At 35.0% G+C, this 22,099-nt stretch overlaps 2 protein-coding genes across 8 annotated transcripts in view; one reads left to right on the top strand and one right to left on the bottom strand.

Annotated features, from left to right (window-relative positions):
• LOC150100947 (U-scoloptoxin(11)-Sm7a-like) overlaps positions 1-21,201 on the bottom strand; it is a 64,496-nt gene extending 43,295 nt beyond the window's left edge. Inside the window, exon 1 of one of the 2 annotated variants that reach the window (XM_090402234.1) lies at positions 21,044-21,201. In XM_090402234.1, the coding sequence (XP_090258360.1) occupies positions 21,044-21,154 (111 nt within the window). In that variant the 5' untranslated portion in view covers positions 21,155-21,201. The remainder of the gene's footprint in view (positions 1-21,043) is intronic. The other variant, XM_090402235.1, reaches the window with a different exon arrangement.
• LOC150100946 (uncharacterized) overlaps positions 1-22,099 on the top strand; it is a 322,775-nt gene that overhangs the window by 285,417 nt on the left and 15,259 nt on the right. The window lies entirely within an intron of this gene.

Raw genomic sequence — 22,099 nt, 5'->3', positions numbered from 1 at the left:
TGATTGGGAGTGTTTCAGAAATGAAGGAAAGAATGTTGTACGGTGACTCGTTAGTAAGAGGTGTGATAGATGAGAATTTGACTAAATCATACTTACCGGGTGTGAAAATTAAGGATGTAAGTGAGAGTATTAGTGCGCCGAAGCTGAGGGTGAAAGAAATGATAGTTTTAGTGAATGAATTATTAGAGGTGGCAAAAGAAAAGAGTGACAGAGTTAGGATAGTGAGTCTGTTGCCACGGTATGACAGAAAAGAGTTTAGAATGAGGGCCATAATTGCAAATGGTGTGGTGTGGAGTTTGTGGATGTGTTGAGTGAGTTTGATGGGCGAAAGGATTTGTACAAGATGGATGACTTACATTTGAATGGATTTGGTGTGCGAAGACTAGAAAAAGTGTTGTTGAGTGAAGTGAGAGTGGATGTGCAAAATCAGGGAAACTAGAACTATTAAGGAGGGGGGGAAGTGGATATGCAGGTATCAGTGAGGCAGTTCAGTGTAAGAATATTTATAATGTGCCCGAGCCAGTACGAAGAACAAGAAATCAGAATGGGATAGTTAGTATAGCACATCAAGATAGGGGGTAGGACAAATGGACCTCTGCATTTCATGTATACTAATTCCAGGAGTATTAGGAACAAGAAGGAAGAATTTTTGGCTTTGGTTGGCTCTTCCTGGCCACAGGTTATTGGCATTAGTGAAACATGGCTGACAGATGATGATATAGTTAGCGGGATAGAATGTGTAGGGTATAGTGTGTTCAGGAAGGATAGAGAGAATAAAATGGGGGGAGGAGTGTTATTGATGATAGCTGATGAACTGCAACCAAGGTGAATAGAAGTTTTATTGCAGGATAGTGAAAGGAGCTCATTTGAGGCTATTTGGGGTGAGATTGAGACTAACAGAACAAAATGTACAGTTGGGTGCTGCTAAGACCAGGTGATGGAATAGATGGTGGAGATAGTATGAGGAGAGGACACGTGAGGAAGGAACTGGATTTTATTCAGTTACTGAGGGATAACTATCTGAGACAGCATGTAATGGAAAATACTAGGGGTTCGAGGGTGCTTGACCTATACTAGCAACTGAGAATTTGAGTGTAATGAATATGACCATGTTGCCACCTATTGGTGAGAGTGATCATAGGGTCTTGACCTGGGAGGTGGCTAAATGTGTGAAATTTTCGGTTAAGACAGGGTACATGTGGAATTACCATGCTGGCAAGTATGACAAGCTTAGGAGATTGCTTGGTTCAGTGCCATGGCATGAAAAATTGCAAGGGCTGGATGTTGATAGGGCATGGGAAGTGGTCAAGGAGCATTTGCAGGAGGTTATGGCAGACTATATACCTAGAGTCCGATAGGTAAATCAAGTAGGGGTTAAATGGATGAATAACACCATTAAACTTGAGCTGCAAAAAAAGAAACAACTGGGGAAGGAATTTAAGGAGAAAGGTGACCTTCAGGCACATGAATGGTAGAAAGTGCAGGCCAGAATGGTAACGAGTGTGGTGAGAAAGGCAAAAATGGATTATGAAAGGAAATTAGCCATGCAGGCTAAAGAGAATCCCAAACAGTTCTTTCAGTATGCTGCTAGTAAAAGAAAAACTGTACATGAATGATTTTAAGGAACGCCAATGGTAGGGAGTTCACTGAATCAGTCGATATAGTGGAATTACTGAGTGAGTACTTTGCAAGAGTATATCATCTAGGTGATGACGTTGAAGGAATGAAGGAAAAATTAGTTTATATGGGAATTGTGAATGAAGTGGAGGTGAATAGTCTATTACAGAACCTTAATGTGAATACATCTGTGGGATTGGATGGTGTATCAGCATGGGTCTTACGTGAAGTGGCTAAAGAATTGTCAGTGCCCTTGACCTTATTGTTTAATCTGAGTCTCGGGTCTGGTTTAGTTCCGAAGGTGTGGAAAGAGGGGGAAAATAGTTCCACTGCATAAAGGAGGATCCAAGACTGCTGTTGCAAATTACCGACTGATCAGCATATCAGGATTCGTTTTCAATGTCTTGGAGAAAGTAGTCAAGGGTAAAATACAGGAATAGATTGATGAAAATGAGATACTGTATGGGGGACAGCATGGTTTTGTGAAGGGTAGATCATGCCTCAGTAACTTGCTCAGGTTTTATAACACAGTGACAGCTGAACTGGATAAGGTTAATGGGTTTACAGTGATACTGCTGGACCTGGCTAAGGCCTTTGACAGGATACCTCATGGAAGTCTAATCCGTAAACTGCAACATATGGGAATGGATATAGGGTTGGTGAGATGGATAGGAGGGTGGTTGATGGAGAGATACCAGAGAGTAGTTTACTCAGGAGTAGAGTCCAAAAGATGGCCTGTGACTAGTGATGTGCTGCAGGGTTCTGTTCTTGGACCACTGCTGTTTAATTTGTTCATTAACGATATAGGGAAGGATCTGAAAGGAATGGTTCATTTGTTCGCTGATGATGCTAAGTTGGGTAGGGCAATATTGAATGCACAAGAAGATGTCAAAATTTTGCAGGATGATTTGGATAGATTGGAGGCATGGGCTAAGGAGAATGGATGTCAATTTAATGTGGCAAAATGTAAGATTATACATTTTGGGATGAAAAGATTAGCAGCAGTATATCACATTGGTGGAACTGTACTCCAGGAGATTGATGAGGCCAGGGACTTGGGAGTGTTGGTGGATAGGGAGTTGAAGTTTAGGGGGCACATTGCAAAAATGGCTAAATCAGCTCATCTAATCACTTGGATGCTGAAGAATACTTTGACGAGCAGAGATAAGCAAGTTATTGTTCCTCCGTATCGAGCCTTGATAAGACCCCATCTTGATTACTGTGCCCAGATATAGTCACCTAGGTTTCTTCTTGATGGGTAGGAGGTTGAGAGGATCCAGAGGCAAGTGTCCAAGATGATAGCAGCTCTATGGAATGAACCTTATGAAAACAGGTTGAGGATTTGTGGGTTGCAGAAATTGGTTGATAGGCAGAAAAGGAGAGATATGATTGAGACATTCAAATTGCTGAAGGGGTTCTATAGGATTAATTCAGAGGATATTTTTGAGAACAGGACTGGTAGTGGGAGGACTAGGTGACATCTATGGAAGCTGGGCAAGAGTGTGGTTAGTAAGGGTGTTAGAGCTGGTTTTTTTACTTTTAAAGTGCTGAATCAATGCAATAAGCTTCCAGAGTCTGTTGTGAGTGCTATGACAGTGAATGAATTCAAGGCAAAGTATGATAGATACTGTGTGAATGTCGAATAGTTGTGATGGACATGATGTTTAGGGCTTCCCTCGATGAGTCTAAGGACTCCTTGGAGTCGCCTGTAATAATAATAATTTCAGATCCCTTGTTTGCTCTAGTGTGAAAATATCTTTTCACGTTTCTTTTGTGTTCTCTGTACCTTAGAGTATTCCATGATATGTTTATCTATAAATTAAAGATGCCAAGAAATTTTATTCTTGGTTTAATCCTTTATCCAAGTGTAATCAAACAAAGTTTTTGTGTGAAGTAACTTCACAACTGGGCAACTTCTATATAGTGGCTAATGACTTCACATCACTTACCTTACTATTCTATAATGAAACACACATATCCTTAGGGACATGTACAATGCTATGCATTATGGGAAGGGCCACTATCCAGACCAGTTTTGTCCTTTATTGAGGTTTTATCAGTGAAAGCCAAACCCAGAAGCGATACCACTGTATACAACTTCTGCATTACTTTGACCTTGTATCTCTTTTTGATCTAGCTCCCACTGATGAGACCTCGATGAAGGTCAAAACCAGTTCTGAGTAGTGGCTCTTTGCATAATGCATAGCATTATACATCTCTATAAGGATATGTGCCATACATTATGGGATACTGAGGCAATTGATGTGAAGTCATTAGCCTCTGTATATGAGTTGCCCAGTCGTGAAGTTACTTCACATGCAAACTTTGTTTGCTTATACTTGAATAAAGTAAACCAAGAATATAATTTCTTGGCATCTTTAATTTATAGTATAACCAAGTGAAAAACTTTTAACGATATGTTTATCTCTTCTTCATAACAGTTTCCTGGTTTATAGAAGTAGCATGATTTAACAGCATATTTAGTGTGATAAGCTGACTGTTAGAATCCCTGCTGATTACTTAATATTGGCATTGCATTCTTTTACAGAAAGATATAATTTCCTATTGGATTCACTAATATCCATGACTACAATTATGTTGCCTTTATCAGGTTTCAGTATAGCTTATTCCACTGATTCACTACTCTAAAAGTAAAAAAAACCAGCTCTAACACCCTTACTAACCGCACTCTTGCCCAGCTTCCATTAGATGTATTAGAGATCCTGATTACCATAATGAGAATACCTTAGTAAATTTTAGTTATCCAATAGATTAATCAGACTTTCTAAGAAAGCATGCCATAATCTTCAAATGTTTTGAATACCAACAACTCACACCTTCTAGTCAATGCAAAAAAAGAAGAAGACAAGCTGCACCTGGAACTAAGTAAATAGTCATGCATGTTGTAATGATTTGTAAGATTGACCTTCTATTAGCTAGCTAGACACATTTGTCTTGCCTATTTGCTGAAGGTGATCTTGGTTCGAAATGTTGAGAATTAGTATATTTTATTTCTCAATCATTATTATTATTATTCTTCAGGCCTCCATGGAGTCAAGAGACTCATCGTGGGAGGTCCTTCTTAGGAAATACAGTCTATCTTAAGTTGCAAATACAACTCAGAGGATAATTGCTATGTTGAAGTGAACCTTGGCATGTAAGGATAGGGAAGTAATTTTGCCTCTTTATAAGGCTTTGATAGGACTACACCTGGATTACTGTGCACAGATTTGGTCTCCCGGGTTACAAGGGATGAAAACTGTGGAAGGGGTGCAAAGAAGAGTTACAAAGATTATATCTGGATTAGAGGATTTACATTATGAGGACAGATTGTGGGTATGTGGATTGCAGACTCTGGTTAATGGGAGAAGGAGGGGTGATATGGTAGAGATCTATAAACTTTTGAATGGGTGTTACAGCATTTCAAATGATGAAAGTTTTCATTATATGGAAGGCGGGGAGAGAACACGGGGGGGCATCCATGGAAATTAAGGTTATTCTCAGTCAAGAAAGGGGTAAGAGCTAGATTTTTCTCCCAGAGAGCAGTGAGTGAGTGGAATAATTTGCCCTTAGAGGTAGTGAGTGCATCTAGTGTAAATGAATTTAAGGGAAGGTATGATAGCTGGGTTGGGTAATTTACAGCCTCCCTCGATGAGTCCTTGACTACCTGGAGGTCTCAGATAATAATACTAATAATAATAACAGTTGTTTCTGTGAGAGAGAGAGATAATAAAACATTAAAGGAACTAATACAAAAAGCATGCAGAATTCTTAGCATTCTCAACACAAGATGTTATAACTTTCACCTTAAGTTTGTCAAACAATTCAGGTCTGATATGTGGGTGTTCACAAAAATTTAATAGGAAAGTTCAACATTCTTACAAAAACAAAAAGTTTCAATCATCTTCTAGTAGAAATGTTGGTGTATAACTTGCTGGATTATACATTTTTTGACAAAAAAAAAAAAAATGCACATCAAATTCGCCATCAAAAGACTGCTGTTAGACAAAGCTGACTTTATTATGCTAGAAGCCTCAGCCTTGCAAAAAAATGCATGCCCTTCAAAATGCAACATATTCAAGGAAGAAAAGGCAGCCTTGAGAAATCTAAAACTCATTAATAACATAGTAAAAGCAGACAAAGTTAATGCCACGTGATCAATAATACAGATAGCTACAATAACAAAATAATTTTTATCAGATATATTGACATATATTCCAATAGTGAAAGTCCCCACAACATCAGTAAAAAATAAAACATAAGTCTATTAGATAATATTATAACCACACCAGTGGAAACTTTGTTCAAATTAAACATTTAAATTTTTACCTGCATGCACCAAGCTGTATGGTTACCTAAGGCCCACAAACCTGGAGCTCTGCTATGTCCCACAAACCTGGAGCTCTGCTATGTCCCATTGTTGATGCCATAATTTGACCTACCTATAAACTTGTTAAACATTTGGCATTCAAACTCAACAAGCTTATCAGTTCTTCATCTTACTTCATCTTACATAAATAATTCCACACACTCACTTTAAAACCATTATACAGAACCTTCATTTGCAGGGAAATAATCAGTTAGTGAGCTGTATTATATTTCTCTTTTTCACTAATGTTCCAGTGGATGAGATACTAGAACTCCTTTTCAAAATATTTCCTCCTCTCCCCCCCCCCTCATGGGGCACCTGTCCATGGTGGAGGGAATCTCCCAGTGATGGTAATGACCCTTTTCATTCTTCCTTTCTTTGCTTTTATTTCCATGTTCTTAGCTCTATTTTTGTTTCTGTATACTAATGCTAGAAGCATTGCATATAAGAGGGAACAGTTTTTGTCATTGGTTGCTGCAACCTCACCAAAAATTAAAGGTTTTAGTGAGACTTGGCTAACAGCAGATGACATAGTTACAGGGTTAGAGTGTGATGGATTTAGCATTTTTCAGGGAAGATAGAGTAGACAGGACGGGGGGTTAGGGCACTGCTGATGATACCAGATAAACTGTAGCGAATGAGATCAGGAGTCAGCCAGGCAGATAGCAGTTCTTTTGAGTCAATCTGGTGTGAGATCCAGGACAATAGCATAAAATATAATATTGGTTGCAGCTAGGCCATAGGGTGCTTGGGATGATGTGGAAGACATGCATCAGCAGATTAGTACAATGAGTGCAAGTTGAGTAATTATTATGGGAGCTTCAGCTTCAGAGACATAGATTGGAAGGAGGAAAGATCACATGGCAGGAAGGAAATTTATACACTAACTGAGAGATAATTACTTGAAGCAGAATGTGATGGAGAGGACTCAGGGTATGAAAGTGTTGGATCTTGTTATAGGGTCAGAAGACCTGTCCATAACTAAGGTGGCTACATAAAGTAATCCTGTAGTCTTGACTTGGGAGATAGGAAACCATGTGGAAATTTCATTTAAGAAAGAGAATATGTGGAACTATAAGGTAGGTGATTATGATACACTCAAGAGGCAGCTTGAAGCAGTACCATGGCATAAAGATCTGCAAAGGATGTTCACAATGCATGGGGGATGGTCAATGGATATCTGGAGGAAGCAATATCACACTGTATACCCAAGGTAAGGAGGGTAAATTGTATAGGAGTTAGATGGATGAGTAATATCATTAAACAAGAGCTGCAAAAAAGATGTTGTGGAGGGTATATATAAGGAGAAAGGTGACCAGCAAATGCATGAACGGTAAAAGGAAAGCCAAGAAAGGTGGCCAGCTTGGTAAGGAAGGCAAAATCAGATTATCAAGAAAATCAGGCAGACAAGGAAGAATGACTATGGAAGGGGGTAATTTTGATGAGTGCAGATGGTAGAGGGGTGACAGGGGCAAACAGAATTGTTGAGCTACTGAGTGACCTCCTTGCAAGGGTATATCATCCAAGTGAAGATATAGTTATGGCCTAGTTAACAGGGACTGATGTGAGAAAAGAAGTTGATGAATTGGAGGTACTTAGGATATTGAAAAATCTGAATGCAAATACAGCTGTGGGATTGAATAAGATATTGGCTCACTTTTTAAGATAAATGTGCAGGGGGAAACTGCTGATGTCTTTGACTAGGCTGTTTAATTGATCTTTTTTTACTTGGCTGGTCCTTTTACTGTGAGGTAAGGTTATAGGTAAGGTCATGCCTTCCGAATCAGTTAATTTTTTATAATAGGATGACAGCTGGGATAAATTTAGTGAATGGCTACACAATGATATTGCTGAATTATGTTATACTCTTAAATAAATCCAACCCAAGTCTGCAGAATTCTGTAACTAAATTGAATTACTGTAAGAAATTTGTTATGAAAATCAGCAGTAAAAAAACAAAAATAGGCCAGCTGCATGCTGAAGGAAACTGATACAACAAGTAAAACATTTCAGTTATTTAGGTATAGTTTTTAGTGAAGATGGCAAATTAAATATGGAAATGTTGGAAGTTTTTTTCACTTGGTTATACTATAAATTAAAGATGCCAAGAAATTATATTCTTGGTTTAATCCTTTATCCAAGTGTGAGAAACAAAGTTTGCACCTGAAGTATCTTCAGGACTGGGCAACTCGTATATAGAGGCTAATGATTCACTTCACTTGCCTAAGTATTCCATAATGCAAAGCCCATATCCTTTCAGACATGTATACTGCTATGCATTATGGGAAGTGACCCTTCCCATGATGCATAGCAGTATACATGTCTGAAAGGAAATGTGCATTGAGACCATCATTAGTTGTAAAACTCGATTTTGAGATCTTGGGACATGATTTCACCAGAAATAATTGCCAAAAAACTGGCATCTCTAATGCCCTGGATCAAAACTGTTTCAATTTACAGAAGCATTGTCACTAAAGATTCAAATACATTACTTGATGAAGGTTAGTGGCTGATCGCATAACAAACGGTGATAATTAAAATTTAAATACATTGATTTTATAAATAATTTGAACAATTATAAATTAACAATGAATACTGAGGATTTAATTATAAACGTCAATTTAGTTTTTTCCTCAAAAACTGAAAATCCCTGCATATATCTCACACCACCATTTTTTTAACTTTGGAGGCTTTGGAAATAGCATTAGATCCTAAATATCTATATATCAACCAAATTATTAACTTGTCCGAGTACATTCTGGTCTTTATTAGTCAGACATGTTCAGGTGAATGCATAAACACGCAGAACATTCTAAACAATTAGAAATATTTTAAAAGACATTAGTCTCTTCTATTAACTACATAGTGCTTGTCATCTTTGTTAGTCCTTACTATTTTGTCTACTGGTTTGTATATTTGCACCTAAAGAAATCCTATGAAATTAGGATGAAACGTCGTGTTGCCAATTTAAATAAATAAATTGACTTATTCCGGTGTTCTGCCTTAGATATATCTAAGGCAGAACACCGGAATAAGTTACCGCCTTTTCTCATGAATTTTTTCATCTAGTCTGGTTTAAAGATCGGAATGTTCCCTGGTTATTGTTTTACCCTTTTCAAGATAATTTATAAACAAAATCGCTTTAGCATCCCAAAACACCGATGCCATCACCTTTCCTGCTGACTGATGGAACTGACCTTGTCTTCTTTGATGCTGAACAACCAGCTTCTGTCCACTGTTTTGACTACTGTTTGGATTCTGGTGTGTAATGGTGAATCCAATTCTCATCCATAGTAATAAATTGATGCAAAAAATCAGTTTTATTCTGTTAAAATGCTCCAAGCACTGGTCAGAGATCTTCATGCGAGTGCGTTTTTGATTTGCTCTGAGCAAGCGCGGCACCCATCTTGCGCAAAGATTTTTCATTTGCAATTCTTCATGCAAAATATATTGTTAAATTGTGAATGAAGAATTTTATGATTTATTAATACTTCATTCATGATTTAACATATATTGTATTTCCTGAGCTAAGTTTGCTCCTATGTAAATTGTAAATTAAACACTTATTGTTAAATTTTTATTGAAATAATAATTGTAATTTTTTTAGTTATTTATTCTGTATAAATTCTCTATATACCTTGTAAATATATCCTAAATGAACTGTGATATATGTTTTTTTATTATTGTAAATGAAAGAGAAAGTAAATTTAAGGAATTCTGCTAATGAGATTTGATTGGTCACTGTCAAGGAAACGGAGTTATTTTTAGGTAGCACATGATTGAAGCGTGGAGTACTGTATACAAAGGGAGAAGCAAGTTGTTATGAGCTGAACTGGTCAGAACCGGATTTTGGCGGGAAAGAGGAGAACAGAGTTAATTCGAAAACGAAAGTAAGATATAGGAGGAAGCCATAGAGAGAGCATAGAGTGTGGTAGTGAGTGGCAGAGGGGGAATTTATATATGCCGTAAATTGACTAGGATGGACTGGGAATTAATAGGCATTTCGAATTATTTCTATGGGAGTTCTGATACTACGATAAATTCCAAATGTTCAGTGGAAGAATAGTGCAGAACTGAAGTTGATACATAGAAGAAAATAAGGAATTAGATAACTTAAACCAAGTGCATCAAGATTTGTGTATTTCTATGTCTGTAATTCAGTTATTATAGTGGAAGATGTCTTTTGAATTGTGTTGCCATAAAGTAAAAGTCAACAAGAATTTCAAATGTACCTATGCGAATTCGATGTGTAGAAGCAGTAACCCGGTAAGAGTTGTCCTTTCTATAACCTGCGAAGCAATATCTATTAACTCCGTCGGATATACTTTGACCTTAGCTGTGGTGTTATGTCAATTAAGGGTCGGATGTTCAATGTACTGAAGTATTTTCCCCTCGAAATAATAAGTGTTATGTTGTTCTATTAAGTGTTAGCTGACTGAGAAGGAATATAGTGTAGCGTGTCATAAGATTAGTTATTATGACAATAAGAAAGTTAAGCCTTTAAGAACTATTTTCAACTTGTTTGACTGAGCATAAAGAACTGAAAAAATGAATGTTTGATAATTAATGGATTGTAATTATTCTGAATACTTTAATCTGAGCTAATATATGTTTGATATGATTCATCCAGTTGGATAGAGAGAACTATGTGAAAGAAATACTAATGCTTTAAGAATTAAGAAGTGTTAACATTAGTCATGATCCTCAAACCTAATTGAGAAGTTATTAATGTTTGAATGTGAATTCTTGTAATTTTTCAATTGGATAACTTTTGCAGATAGTTATCCTTGATTGTATATGTTGTACTATTCCACATTAAATGTTTACTTTTGTTGAGTTAAACTTGGTGTTTGCCTGATTTTCCTTCATTGCACTGCTCATAAAATTAATCGGACCTTAGCGGAAGCCTTAAAAGTTATTAATAACCTCGGCCTGAAGATAAAGTGATAATATAAGTATAGTTGATGATTGATTCCTCTATGTTATTTAGCCTAATCTGAATATAGGGTGGCACAGTATAATATAAATTTCTTTATATTCAGATGAGCATCAATCAACAACTAATGAATAAAAACGGAATTTAAAGAGATAAAGATAAGATTAACAAACCAAAAAAAATGGAACAGTCAGTTAGGTAGGATGTTTCAACAATATCCCACACGTTCTTTTGAAATGCTTCTAGTCTCAGCAATTTCACGCACTTTGACTCGCCAGTCATCCAATACCATATTGTGCACTTGATCAATGATTTTTGGTGGTGTTACACTTTTTTGGACGTCCTTCACATGGATAATCTTTAAGGCTGGTACGGCCACATTTAAACTTGGCATCCCATTTCTTAATTATCAAAAACAAAGGAGATGAGTGCCCATAAACTTTTATGAACTGCGCATGAATTTCTCTTAGTGTTAAACCTTCTTTTACAAAGAATTTTATAACCACATGGTACTCAATTTTATCCATTTCAAGGGATACAGAAAACACTTTTGCTTCAGACAGAATGACTTTCAATTTCACATGGAATCTTATGACAGATGTACCAACTTAGAAAAAAAAAATCTTCCTGATAGTGTTGCCATTTATGGTCAAGGCCTAGAACTTTTCAGACCACCCTCGTATATATATATATTTTTTTTTTCAAAATTCATTTTTACTCAGTTGGAATATTATAAAAAAGCTTTAATGACTGTTACCGAGAGATAAAAAGATGACAAGATATATCTTGTCATCTTTTTATCTCTCGGTAACAGTCATTAAAGCTTTTTTATATATATACACACACATACATACAGGTAGTCCTCGGTTTACGACGGGGTTATGTTCCATCTCCATCGTAAGTCATTTCTGATGTAAGTCTAGGACTTTTGTTAATTCTTGATTTGTTTGATTTCTGTTATAATATTTCCATAAATTAGGTTTCTATTTAACCTAAAACGGTTAAAAATGTATAAACTTACATAAACATTTATAAATTATTTATTAGCACATATACATATAAATACAAAATTAAGAAAGAAAAATTTAAGAAAAAAATATGTAAAACACATATCAAAAACCATATTTGACATGTGTTTATTTCAGATTTTTTTTCGGATTTTTCTTGAAAATTGTGGCAGTTTCGAAATTGGAACTAGCAGCTTCTCTTGTTATTCGTATGTAATGTAAGTTAAATTGGCTTTTGAATCAATAAAACAAACCTTTACTAGCATTAAATGTATGCTCGCCGTATTTATCATCTTGTTGTTTCCTTCAATTGTCAAATAGGCTGTGTGCTTTTGTTTCAATCGTAAACAAACTGAGAGGAATATTCTTGTTGATTTGATCATCTATCCATATCATTAAAAGCTTCTCCATTTCATGAATTGGCCCTTCTCTTTTTATCGTCAAAATTATACATTTCATATTAATTTCCCCTTTAGCTGCCTCCATTATTCTTGATTTATCTTTTATAATTGTTGAAACAGTTGAATACGATAGTTTTTCTTCTCTCGTGCTATTTCACCAAGTTTTTTTCCTTTGTCATATGCTTTAATCGCCTTCATTTTAACATCTAAACTTAAAGCTTTCATTGTTTTTATGTTGGAATTTTCATCAGTAGTATTACTTTCTCTTACTGGATATGATAGGGTTATGAAGAAATACAAAAATTGCAACGAGAGAAACAAACACATCGACTGCTGATTAGCAACTAACCTGCCAAAGGCTGTGATAAGTAAGAAGTGGGCGAAGCATAGCGGCTATTGCGTATTGGTGATAGGCTTTGCTTGTCGACTAATGGCGACACTTCAATGTATATACAAAAGTAATGTGATATATGTATGTATATGCTGCAGGCAAAGTTAAATTAGAGAATTTTAATAATAATTTTTGGCCGTCATAAGTGGAATCGTTGTACGTCTAGGACTACCTGTGTGTGTGTGTGTGTGTGTTTATTTACTGTAGTGCCTAAATATTTTAAATATTTTACTACTTCTGTAGGTTCTCCATTGAGAAGTTTTCTATGCTCCTGCCTATTTTCATAGTTAATATATTTTTATTGCCAATTTTCATTCCAAATTTGTTACAGCCGCTATTCAATTTAGTTAAAGAATCCTGATGAGTTGCATTGAATTTGTTCTAAGAATACAACTTTATCTGCATAAAGCAGAGTTCATAATCATCAATTTTTTTGGCATGTATCCTTAAGGGATATTCAGGCTGCCATGACAGCATCACCATCCAATCAAATCCATATTACTGCCAGTCTCCTATCTATAATTTTCCTCTAAATTAGTCTACTGCTGCCGAGTGGTAGACTAATTTTCCTCCAAATTAGTCTACTACTCGGCAGCACTACAATATAATCGTATTTAGCATTTTAGTCCTCTAAGGCAGCGCTTCCCAAACTGTGGGCCGTGGCCCCCTTGGGGGCCGTAGGTTTTGTTGATGGGGGGCCGTGAAATAATGAAAACAAATTTAACACATTCATTGCCAATCACGCGCTATTGCATGATGCGAGTTCTCACCAAACGGCCGATCCCGCGTTATCGCGTGGACATCGCTATCAAGTTTCTAAGCAGAATAGTATAGTGGCCACAGCGAAATGGCGCGTAATATTTATATTGGCCACTAGGGAAGGGATCGACTTGGAGTGGGGATGGCCGCCAGCCATTAACTTATTTTGAGCACAATGAAAACTAAATAAAAAAATATAAAAAATTTGGCCACCACACAATTTTCAGCTTGGCAATGAACGTGCTAAAATGTTTTAAGACTAAGTAGATTTTTTATTTTAAAAGAAACGTATTTAACTTTTATTATTTATTATTTCTTTTTTGTTATTTTTTATATTTTAATGGAAAAATTCACACATTGGTGTTGGTTCACAAACTTTGCTTCCTGCGTATTTTGGCGCTTAATGAATATTAGTAAATATTGCTTATTCATATGTTTCATTTCAAAGCAGTGGTTAATTGTATTTACTTCGAATGCTCTCCAGGGAAGCTCCAAATCTTCCTGTCCCTTTCATCACGCGTTCATAATCAGGGACTATTGATATTGACTTTATATACATATCAAAACTCGTTTTATATTGTCACTGTCATCCGAGCTAGTTTTCTGTTACCAATAAAAGTTTCGCATATATTTCACACATGAAAAAAAGCTTAAACAACTTCATATGGGGGAGATAGTAACTCGCTTGCAGTGGTAAACAACACGCCCTCCCTAACTGCCAATATACCGCAGAGGCAATAAAAACAACTACTTTTATTATGCCAGTGAATAAGGTATGAGGAGTCTGTGTAATATATTTCTCAACAAATAGTGCAATTAGAGACAACTGGGATAAAAACACTAATTAATGAATCACATGTCCCCTCATACAGAAACTATGCTGTATAGACTGAAACAAAACCATATGTTGCATGGGAAAACACAGTATCTAACTAAAAACTATTGTTATTAATTAGATGTGTGTGAGTTCAATTTCTCAAGGCAGCAATAAAATTCAACCGAACGTGTTAAAATTCGTAAAAGTGTTAAAACTAAGTAATATATATATATAATGAATGTTATGGCAGTTTCACATGGAATTCGGTTGAAGAGAGTTAGCATTTCAACTCAATTGTCAACTATGCTTTTATCTTTCAGTTGCGCGATCTTTTGTTAATACCGCACCAATTATATGCACGTTTCAATAACCTGCTTTTGCTGTCCGTTTCGCGTTAGGCTTAATTACCGTAAAGGGAGAAAAGTCACAGAAGAGAAAAATGTTCCTGGTCCCCTTATTCAGGTAATATTCAGTAATTTCATGTTATCAGTCTGTGGTGTGCCAGTATTGGTAAGTGGTGATATTATTTGATCTATTCTACGTTAAAAAATTTAACCCTGAGATGGATAGGTGGCTGATAAAAAAATAAAAAATAAATTCCCGCGAACAATCAGAAGAAGCAGAAACAGACTCAAAAAAAAGGACAGTATTTCATATTTTACCAGAACAGCCCGCATCATCTTCAGAACCAAACGGTAAGAGGCAAAAAATGTAATATATGCATTTGATTTTTGTAATATTCGCTGTGTATGTTTTGTATTGAATATAAATACAATAAATATTATAATAATATATCTCTCTATTACAATTTTTTTTCGAGGGGGGCCGTGAAATATTTTAATTTTTGTAAAGGGGGCCCTGACATCTAGAAGTTTGGGAAGCGCTGCTCTAAGGGACAGCTAATTGAATCTTGGTCTTCCTCTGGATCTTGTTACCACCTTCCTGACATCAAACACCTGTTCTATCAAACCTTTCCTCTCCCATTCTGTTTATTTCCCTACCACCTTAGATTAGCTCTGCTCACATATTCTTGAATGCTGACAGTGTTGAATTCCGTTCTAATATCATCATTTTTAATATGATTGTCACTGATGCCATCTGTTCAAGCCTCTAATTTTTCTCAGAACCTCTTATAGTTTGTCTCTAATCTTTGATCAGGTGCTTTATTTCTGTCCCAACTTGCATATCCATGTCTTAAATCTGATTTGAACACCGAGTTGTATACTGCTAGTTTAGTGTGCTGGCTAATTACTTGCTTATTCCATAAAAATTTATTCACTTGGCTTCTCCCATGCCAGCTTTGCTTATTCTGTTGTATATTTCAATATTTGTTATCTTCAACTGTACCTAAATAGCTGATATATTTTACTTGCTCTATAGTTTACCCATTGAGAATGCAACTGAAGTTTCATATGTTAGCATCTCTTCTTAGTTTTGGTTTTATCATTGCTGATTTTCATTAAAATTGTTACATTACAGCTGTTATTCAGTTTACTCAGAGAATTCTGGAGACTCGCACAGGTGTGTTTAGGAGCACCTCATCTGCATAAAGCAAAGAGCTAAGTAAGATATCTCCAATCCTAATATCAGGTTTGATGTCTCTTTCTTTCATGATGTGATCCATATAGATGATGAATAAGAGTGGAGATGGTGTTCATCATTGTCTTACACATGATTTTACACCAAACCCTTTTTCAGTATTTCCTTTGGTTCTAACTCTGACTTACAACTTAAGTATAAACTATGTATTGCTCTACATAATGTTCCATTTTCCTTATATAATTGTTGCATTTTGAAAAGCTTTTCTCTGCACACCTTGTTGTATGCCTTTTCCGGATCTACAAAACTATAACAAGTATCTAGTATAGATCCTTGTTATATTCCTATGATTTTTCACTATTTGTATTAAAGTTAAAATTTTAATAACGTCTGTTAGTCATGAGCTTAGCTTGTTCTTCTCCAAGTTTCTTTTCTACAATTTTTCTTTACCTCTTCTCAAACATGCTTGCATAAATGCTATCTGGAACACTTAAGAGAAATTCTTCTGTAATTCTTACATTCAGCTTTATTTCCTTTTTTTTTGTAAATGAAAACTAAGAGAACTGTACTCCAGTCATCTGGAATTCGACCTTCTGACCAGACGTTGTTAATTATACAGTATAGCCACCATAAAAAATTTATACCTCCATTATTTGAGCATTTCTATCCAGTTATTATCTACATCAGCTGCCTTTGCATATTTCAGGTTTTTGATAGTTTTTACTACTTCAAGTACTGATTTGTACTTCTGTTTGCTTTCCTCTTGAATGTTTTCTACTACTGTTACTCTGTCACTGCTTGTTTTATTTAACAGTCTTTCAAAGTAATTATTCCAGATATCTTTAGTTTTCATATTACAACTTTATAATCTTTGATTTCTTTTACACTACTCTTTCCTCCATTTCTAAGATTTTAAACAGTCTCCAGAACAGTTTGCAACCTTCCTGATATTTATCTTCTATATTCTTACTAAGATAAGAAGCTTAGTAAGAATATAGAAGATAAACATCAGGAGTTGCAGAAGTTGGTTGATAGGTGAAGAGGAGGGGATATAAAAAAGAAACATTTGTTTCTTAAGGAGTTTTATAGAATTGATGCAAGTGCTTAAAAACCCCCAGCCTTTGGCTGGAGAGCAGATACACTATCCACTCAGCCAACTAGGCCGGCAAGATATTGGGTGAATGGTTTGGGTTCCCAACAGTGTCTTCGGACTACATGGAGGTGCCTGTACGATAATAGTATTAATAATATCTACTCCAGCTGCCTTTTGATGGCTTTTTCTACCACTATACTGTCGCTGCTTAGTTCATTTGACAGAATAGTGATACCCCAGACATTCACAATATTTTGAATATCAGCTTTCATGTCATCTTTATCATCTCTGGTTTCTTTTTCCTCTATTTCTAAGCTTTTTCAATAGCCTCCAGAACATTTTGCCACCTTTGTGATATTTATCTTCAGTATGCTTACTAGAGTGTTCCCATGACTTTTGTTAAACTATTTTTACATTGCTTAAATCTTTTACATTTCATTCTTTCCCAAGATTGCCTCTTTAATTTCAAAGTGTGATCACCACGGAGTTTTGATTTTTCTCTCCTTGCAGACAACTTCACCACATGCCTCTCTAGCTGAATTTACCAGTGATACTGCAAGGTTTGGTACTTGTTTTTGAACTCTCATTTTTCCTTGAATAATATTTGTACAGTTGACTCTACAGTTTATCTTTAAAAGCTTTCTTTTATATTTTTCTTTTCAGTATGTTATTAATTTTTATCCTGTTTAAACTAAGTGATGATCACTTCTCGAATCAGTGTGAAGATATCACTGTCAACTTTATAAGCAATAAGACTTTTCTTTTTTTCTTGTCTTCTCTATATGTGAGCTTGTGCACATCTGTATTTTGGAACATGGTACTCTTGATAACTAGTTCATATCCTGAACAGAAATCCATCATGCACTTACCATTATTGCCGACCTGGTTGGCCGAGTGGTTAGCATATCCACTCTCCAGCCAAAAAGACTGTGAGTTCAAATCCCACCATGTTTGTGATTGTCTGTGGAAATACTAGTGGTGGTGGTGGGCAGTAGATAGCGTTGGTGAAAGTAGTTGTGGTTAGTTGTAGTTGGTGGATTGGATGGTGAAGTCAGAGAGTTGTGGAGTGGGTGCCCTCCCTGGAGGTGTCATGTAATAATAATTAGTAGTAGTAGTAGTAGTTTTGCTCTTTTCTCTAAATTTTCCCAGGACATTGCTATATGCCTAGGATTCATTTCCTATCCTGTTGTTTAGATATCCAACAAGGGTCGTGTTTTCATTTTTTTTGTGTAGACATCTTCTCTAATGACTTGAAAAATTCCTCCACTTCTTCCTTTGGAGATCCTTCTGTTGGACTCTGGGCACACATCAATTTTTTTGTTCAGTTCTCCATTTCAGAATTTGTCCACATAACTCTACTTCTCCACTTGAAATTGCCTACCAATCAAGATGTTTATATTTGCTGTTGAATAGTATTGCTGCTTCTTCCTTTCGATCATTGTTGTCTGAATATAACATCCTGTATTTATTATTTAGTAGAAGTGCATCTGTTTTAGTCTTCTTCATCCTAGTTACACTGATTATATTCACATAGTACTTCTTTAGTTCTTCTGCCAGTTTGACTTCTTTTCTGTTGAAACCTCTTACGTTGATGGTGCCTGTCTTCAATTCTGGTGACATTGAGTTTGTTCTAGTAGCTAACTTTTAACTGTTCACCCTTATATTAGAATCACTTGCTGATAATATTCTATTATATAGAATATATATATATATTCTGTATAGCACTCATGCAATAAGCTTTACAGTGTTTGAATATCTCAAGCTTCATCTACAATAAATGGCCTAAACACTGATCTCCACACTATTCTTCATGGGATGACAACAACCTAGTCCACTTATCTTTGATAATGCACAACTTTACATTCCTGACCAGATCTCTCTTCTCAGACTGACTCTTACCTCTTGTCTTTCCTGGAATAATAGATGGCGTTCAAAAAAAAAAAAAAAAAAAAACTTGGCATCTTTTTCACTCAAGATTTTACTTTTCTTTTGTCCAGTTGCTTAACATGTCTCAAATCTGCCTAACCATGGAATAGTGCTCAACATTTGAGATAGTGCACCCAAGACTTCTAAAAATTCTTGATGCTGTTCATAAGAGAGTAGTTCAGTTGATGAGTCTTGATAGACTTTGTGTTTCTTAGGAAGGGCCTCCCACGATGAGTCTTTTGACTCCATGGAGGCCTGAATAATAATAATTAACAATCCCTTTCTCACAGATTTGCCAGTCACTGTCTCATATATGATCAGTTTCTTCATAGTTTCGTGGGTGGTACTGTACATCAGATCTAATGTCCATTATGCTTCCCATTTTTGCTAAACCTGCAGGAACATGAGCAACAGCTATCCAACATCCTTTTGCAGTTGAATCGCTGACTCACTGAATCTTCTACTCCCACTTGTCTTTTATTCCATTTTCCTCAGTTCTGTGGACACAGCCTTCCCAGTGAAGTATTTTTGGTGATTAGGAAATTACAAGCTTTTATTTTCAGTGTGCATAATTATAAAGGCACTATAGTACTTATTGGTGTGTGAATGATCCAAAATTACAAGCTTGCCATGGATGTTAGTATTAAAAAGTTGTCATGTTAGGAATAACTATTATTTCTAAGATAACATGAGTTATCAACATGGATAGAAACAGCACTTGTTTTTAATTATTTAACTTGTGACCAAAAAATTATTCATGAAGATGTTGCATGATTGTTCTTTAGTTGGAAAGGACCTATATGCTTCATACAGAGATGGTGAGATTTTGGTTTTTCACCAAGAAAACAAACTGGCTGGATAACAGACATATTTACACTGGCCTTAGAGCTGGCCATAATTACAACTAAACCATTTCAGCTGTAAGCTTGTAAATTTATGATCATTTTGGTGTCATTTACCATGGTGCAGTGTTGGGTTAACTTTTATGTTTTGTGCAAATGTATATATCTTTGGATGATGTTGATATAAATGTTGGTTTAAATGTTGATTATAAACTCAACATTTTGATATAAGCATCAGAATGTTGAGTTTATCATTTTAATTGTAATTAAAGTTATTTTACTCTAAACGGTAGTTGTGTCCACAAATCTGTTACAATGAATTAATCTTTTATTTTTATGTCTTGCTGATAATTCCTTTCCTTGTTAGGGAAACAAACCATTACTGTGACTTAAATAACTTCTTTGGTCTGACTATCTAGTAGTTAACAAAAGTTGTAAAAGTTATCATTTCCATATGCACATAGAAAACAATCAACAGTTTACTGTACATTAAATTTCAGAAACAAATAATTTGGGATTATCATTTTCCACCTGCTTCCTATTATGTGGACACTCTCTGTCTTTCACTATGAAGAATCTCAGAATAATAGCCTGAAAATAGTCTTGTGACCTCAGGCTGATAATAATGATAATATCACTAATCTGAATTACTTGAAATATCATTAGTGAATAATAAACCATTTCCTAAGCATAATATCCTTAATAAAATCAAAATATAGTAACAATTGATATTGTATATATTGATATTCACTCTTTTCTGAAAGTAAAATATATTATTCCAAGATTGTTACAGTTGTTATTAATCTTGCTCATTTTTTTACTTCAGTTATGTGTTATGAAGTTCACCATTATAAATTGGCTATTATGAGTTAGTAATTTTGTTTGTTTGTGATGTACATACAGTTCTATGAATGAATGCTGCATTGTTATTATGTGCATTATAATTACTCTCCAGGAAAAAAAAGGGGGGGGGTGCTATCACTTTTTTTCTCTGATATGTTTCATTATATTTATAAATGACATAAGGCATATTTGATAATTTAATTACGTAGATGCATACTCTATTCTTAGCTGCAACACTGAAAATTTTTAACTAGATATTTCATATTTGTTTCATTTTATTAGTGTCAGGTGTAGTCAAACTTGCACAACACTTGTTACTTTTCATAAAGAGAGAGTTTTGGGAGAGTTTTCAAATTCTGATTTTAAAATAATATTTTACTATTGTGAAAAGTCTTCTGAGAAATTAGCAATTACTGTCCACAACTTCTGTTATTTTTTTAATATATTTTTTTCTATTAAATCCACTCTTATTAAATGTACATCATAAAATAATTACTACTTACTCCATTACCATATGTAATATAAGACTGTCTGTAATCTGCAAAGGTATTGTAACATATCCATAAGTATGTTAGGATTATTATAGCAACATTGCTACCAGTGTAAACAGCCATATTCTACACTGAACTGTCATTCAGCTGCTTGTCTGGGTTGTTTAAGTAGGTACTGACAGCTAGCCTTTTCTGTAGCTATTTTTATTCACAAGCCTCTGCTTCTGGAAACATCTTGTTGAGTGTTGAAGTGTTGGCCTTGATCGGAAACTGTGAACCTATTAGGTAATAACAGGAATAGAGATTTTACAACATGGTGTGTGGGTAGGCATATTAGAAATACTCATTGCATAAATAGTCAACACCTAACATTAACATTGTGTGTTTGTGTGCATGGAATATCATTAATGTTGTATGAGGATGATAATGATATATTTGCAGATTTGAAATATTCTCACTCTTAATTAATCATTCTCGAAAAAAATTTAATTTTTGTAACAGAAAAAAATTAATATTGATTAATTATTATAAGTCAAGTAGATATTAGATCTAGCATTATTTCAAAGCCGAATGTACAAACTGAAAGTTTTGTAAGGTAAATTGATAATTTTATATACTCTAATATATGTGTGTGTGTGTGTGTGTGTGTGTGTGTGTGTGTGTGTGTGTGTGTGTGTGTGTGTGTGTGTGTGTGATTTATATAATAAAAATTATATAGATAATCGATATAATTTTACATTGCCGAACTGAAGCCTTTTGGCTCTTTATTTTAGTAATATAGATTGAAAAAAAAATATTGAATAAATAAATAAAATAATGAATAATAAATTATATAATATTTTGAGTTATTATTAAAGTACATAAAGTACTGTATATAAAACTTCATTTATAATCAAGTTATAAATGAAGCATATAAAACTTTATTATAAATGAAGTTCATTATAAATGAAGTTTTATATGCTGTTTTAGAGGAGAGATAAAATGCATCATAGATATAAAATGTGCCAGCAAGTTAAAAATGTGTTTTTCTCTATAAAGATATTATGGATGAAATGTATACATTGTTCA

Source organism: Typopeltis vanoorti, chromosome 12 (genome assembly GCF_054136105.1).
Source record: "Typopeltis vanoorti isolate ZY-2024b chromosome 12, IOZ_Tvanoo_1.0, whole genome shotgun sequence".
NCBI classification, from domain to species: domain Eukaryota; kingdom Metazoa; phylum Arthropoda; class Arachnida; order Uropygi; family Thelyphonidae; genus Typopeltis; species Typopeltis vanoorti.
Note: the sequence above shows the minus strand (reverse complement) of the source record. Positions and strands in the feature narration are given on the sequence as shown.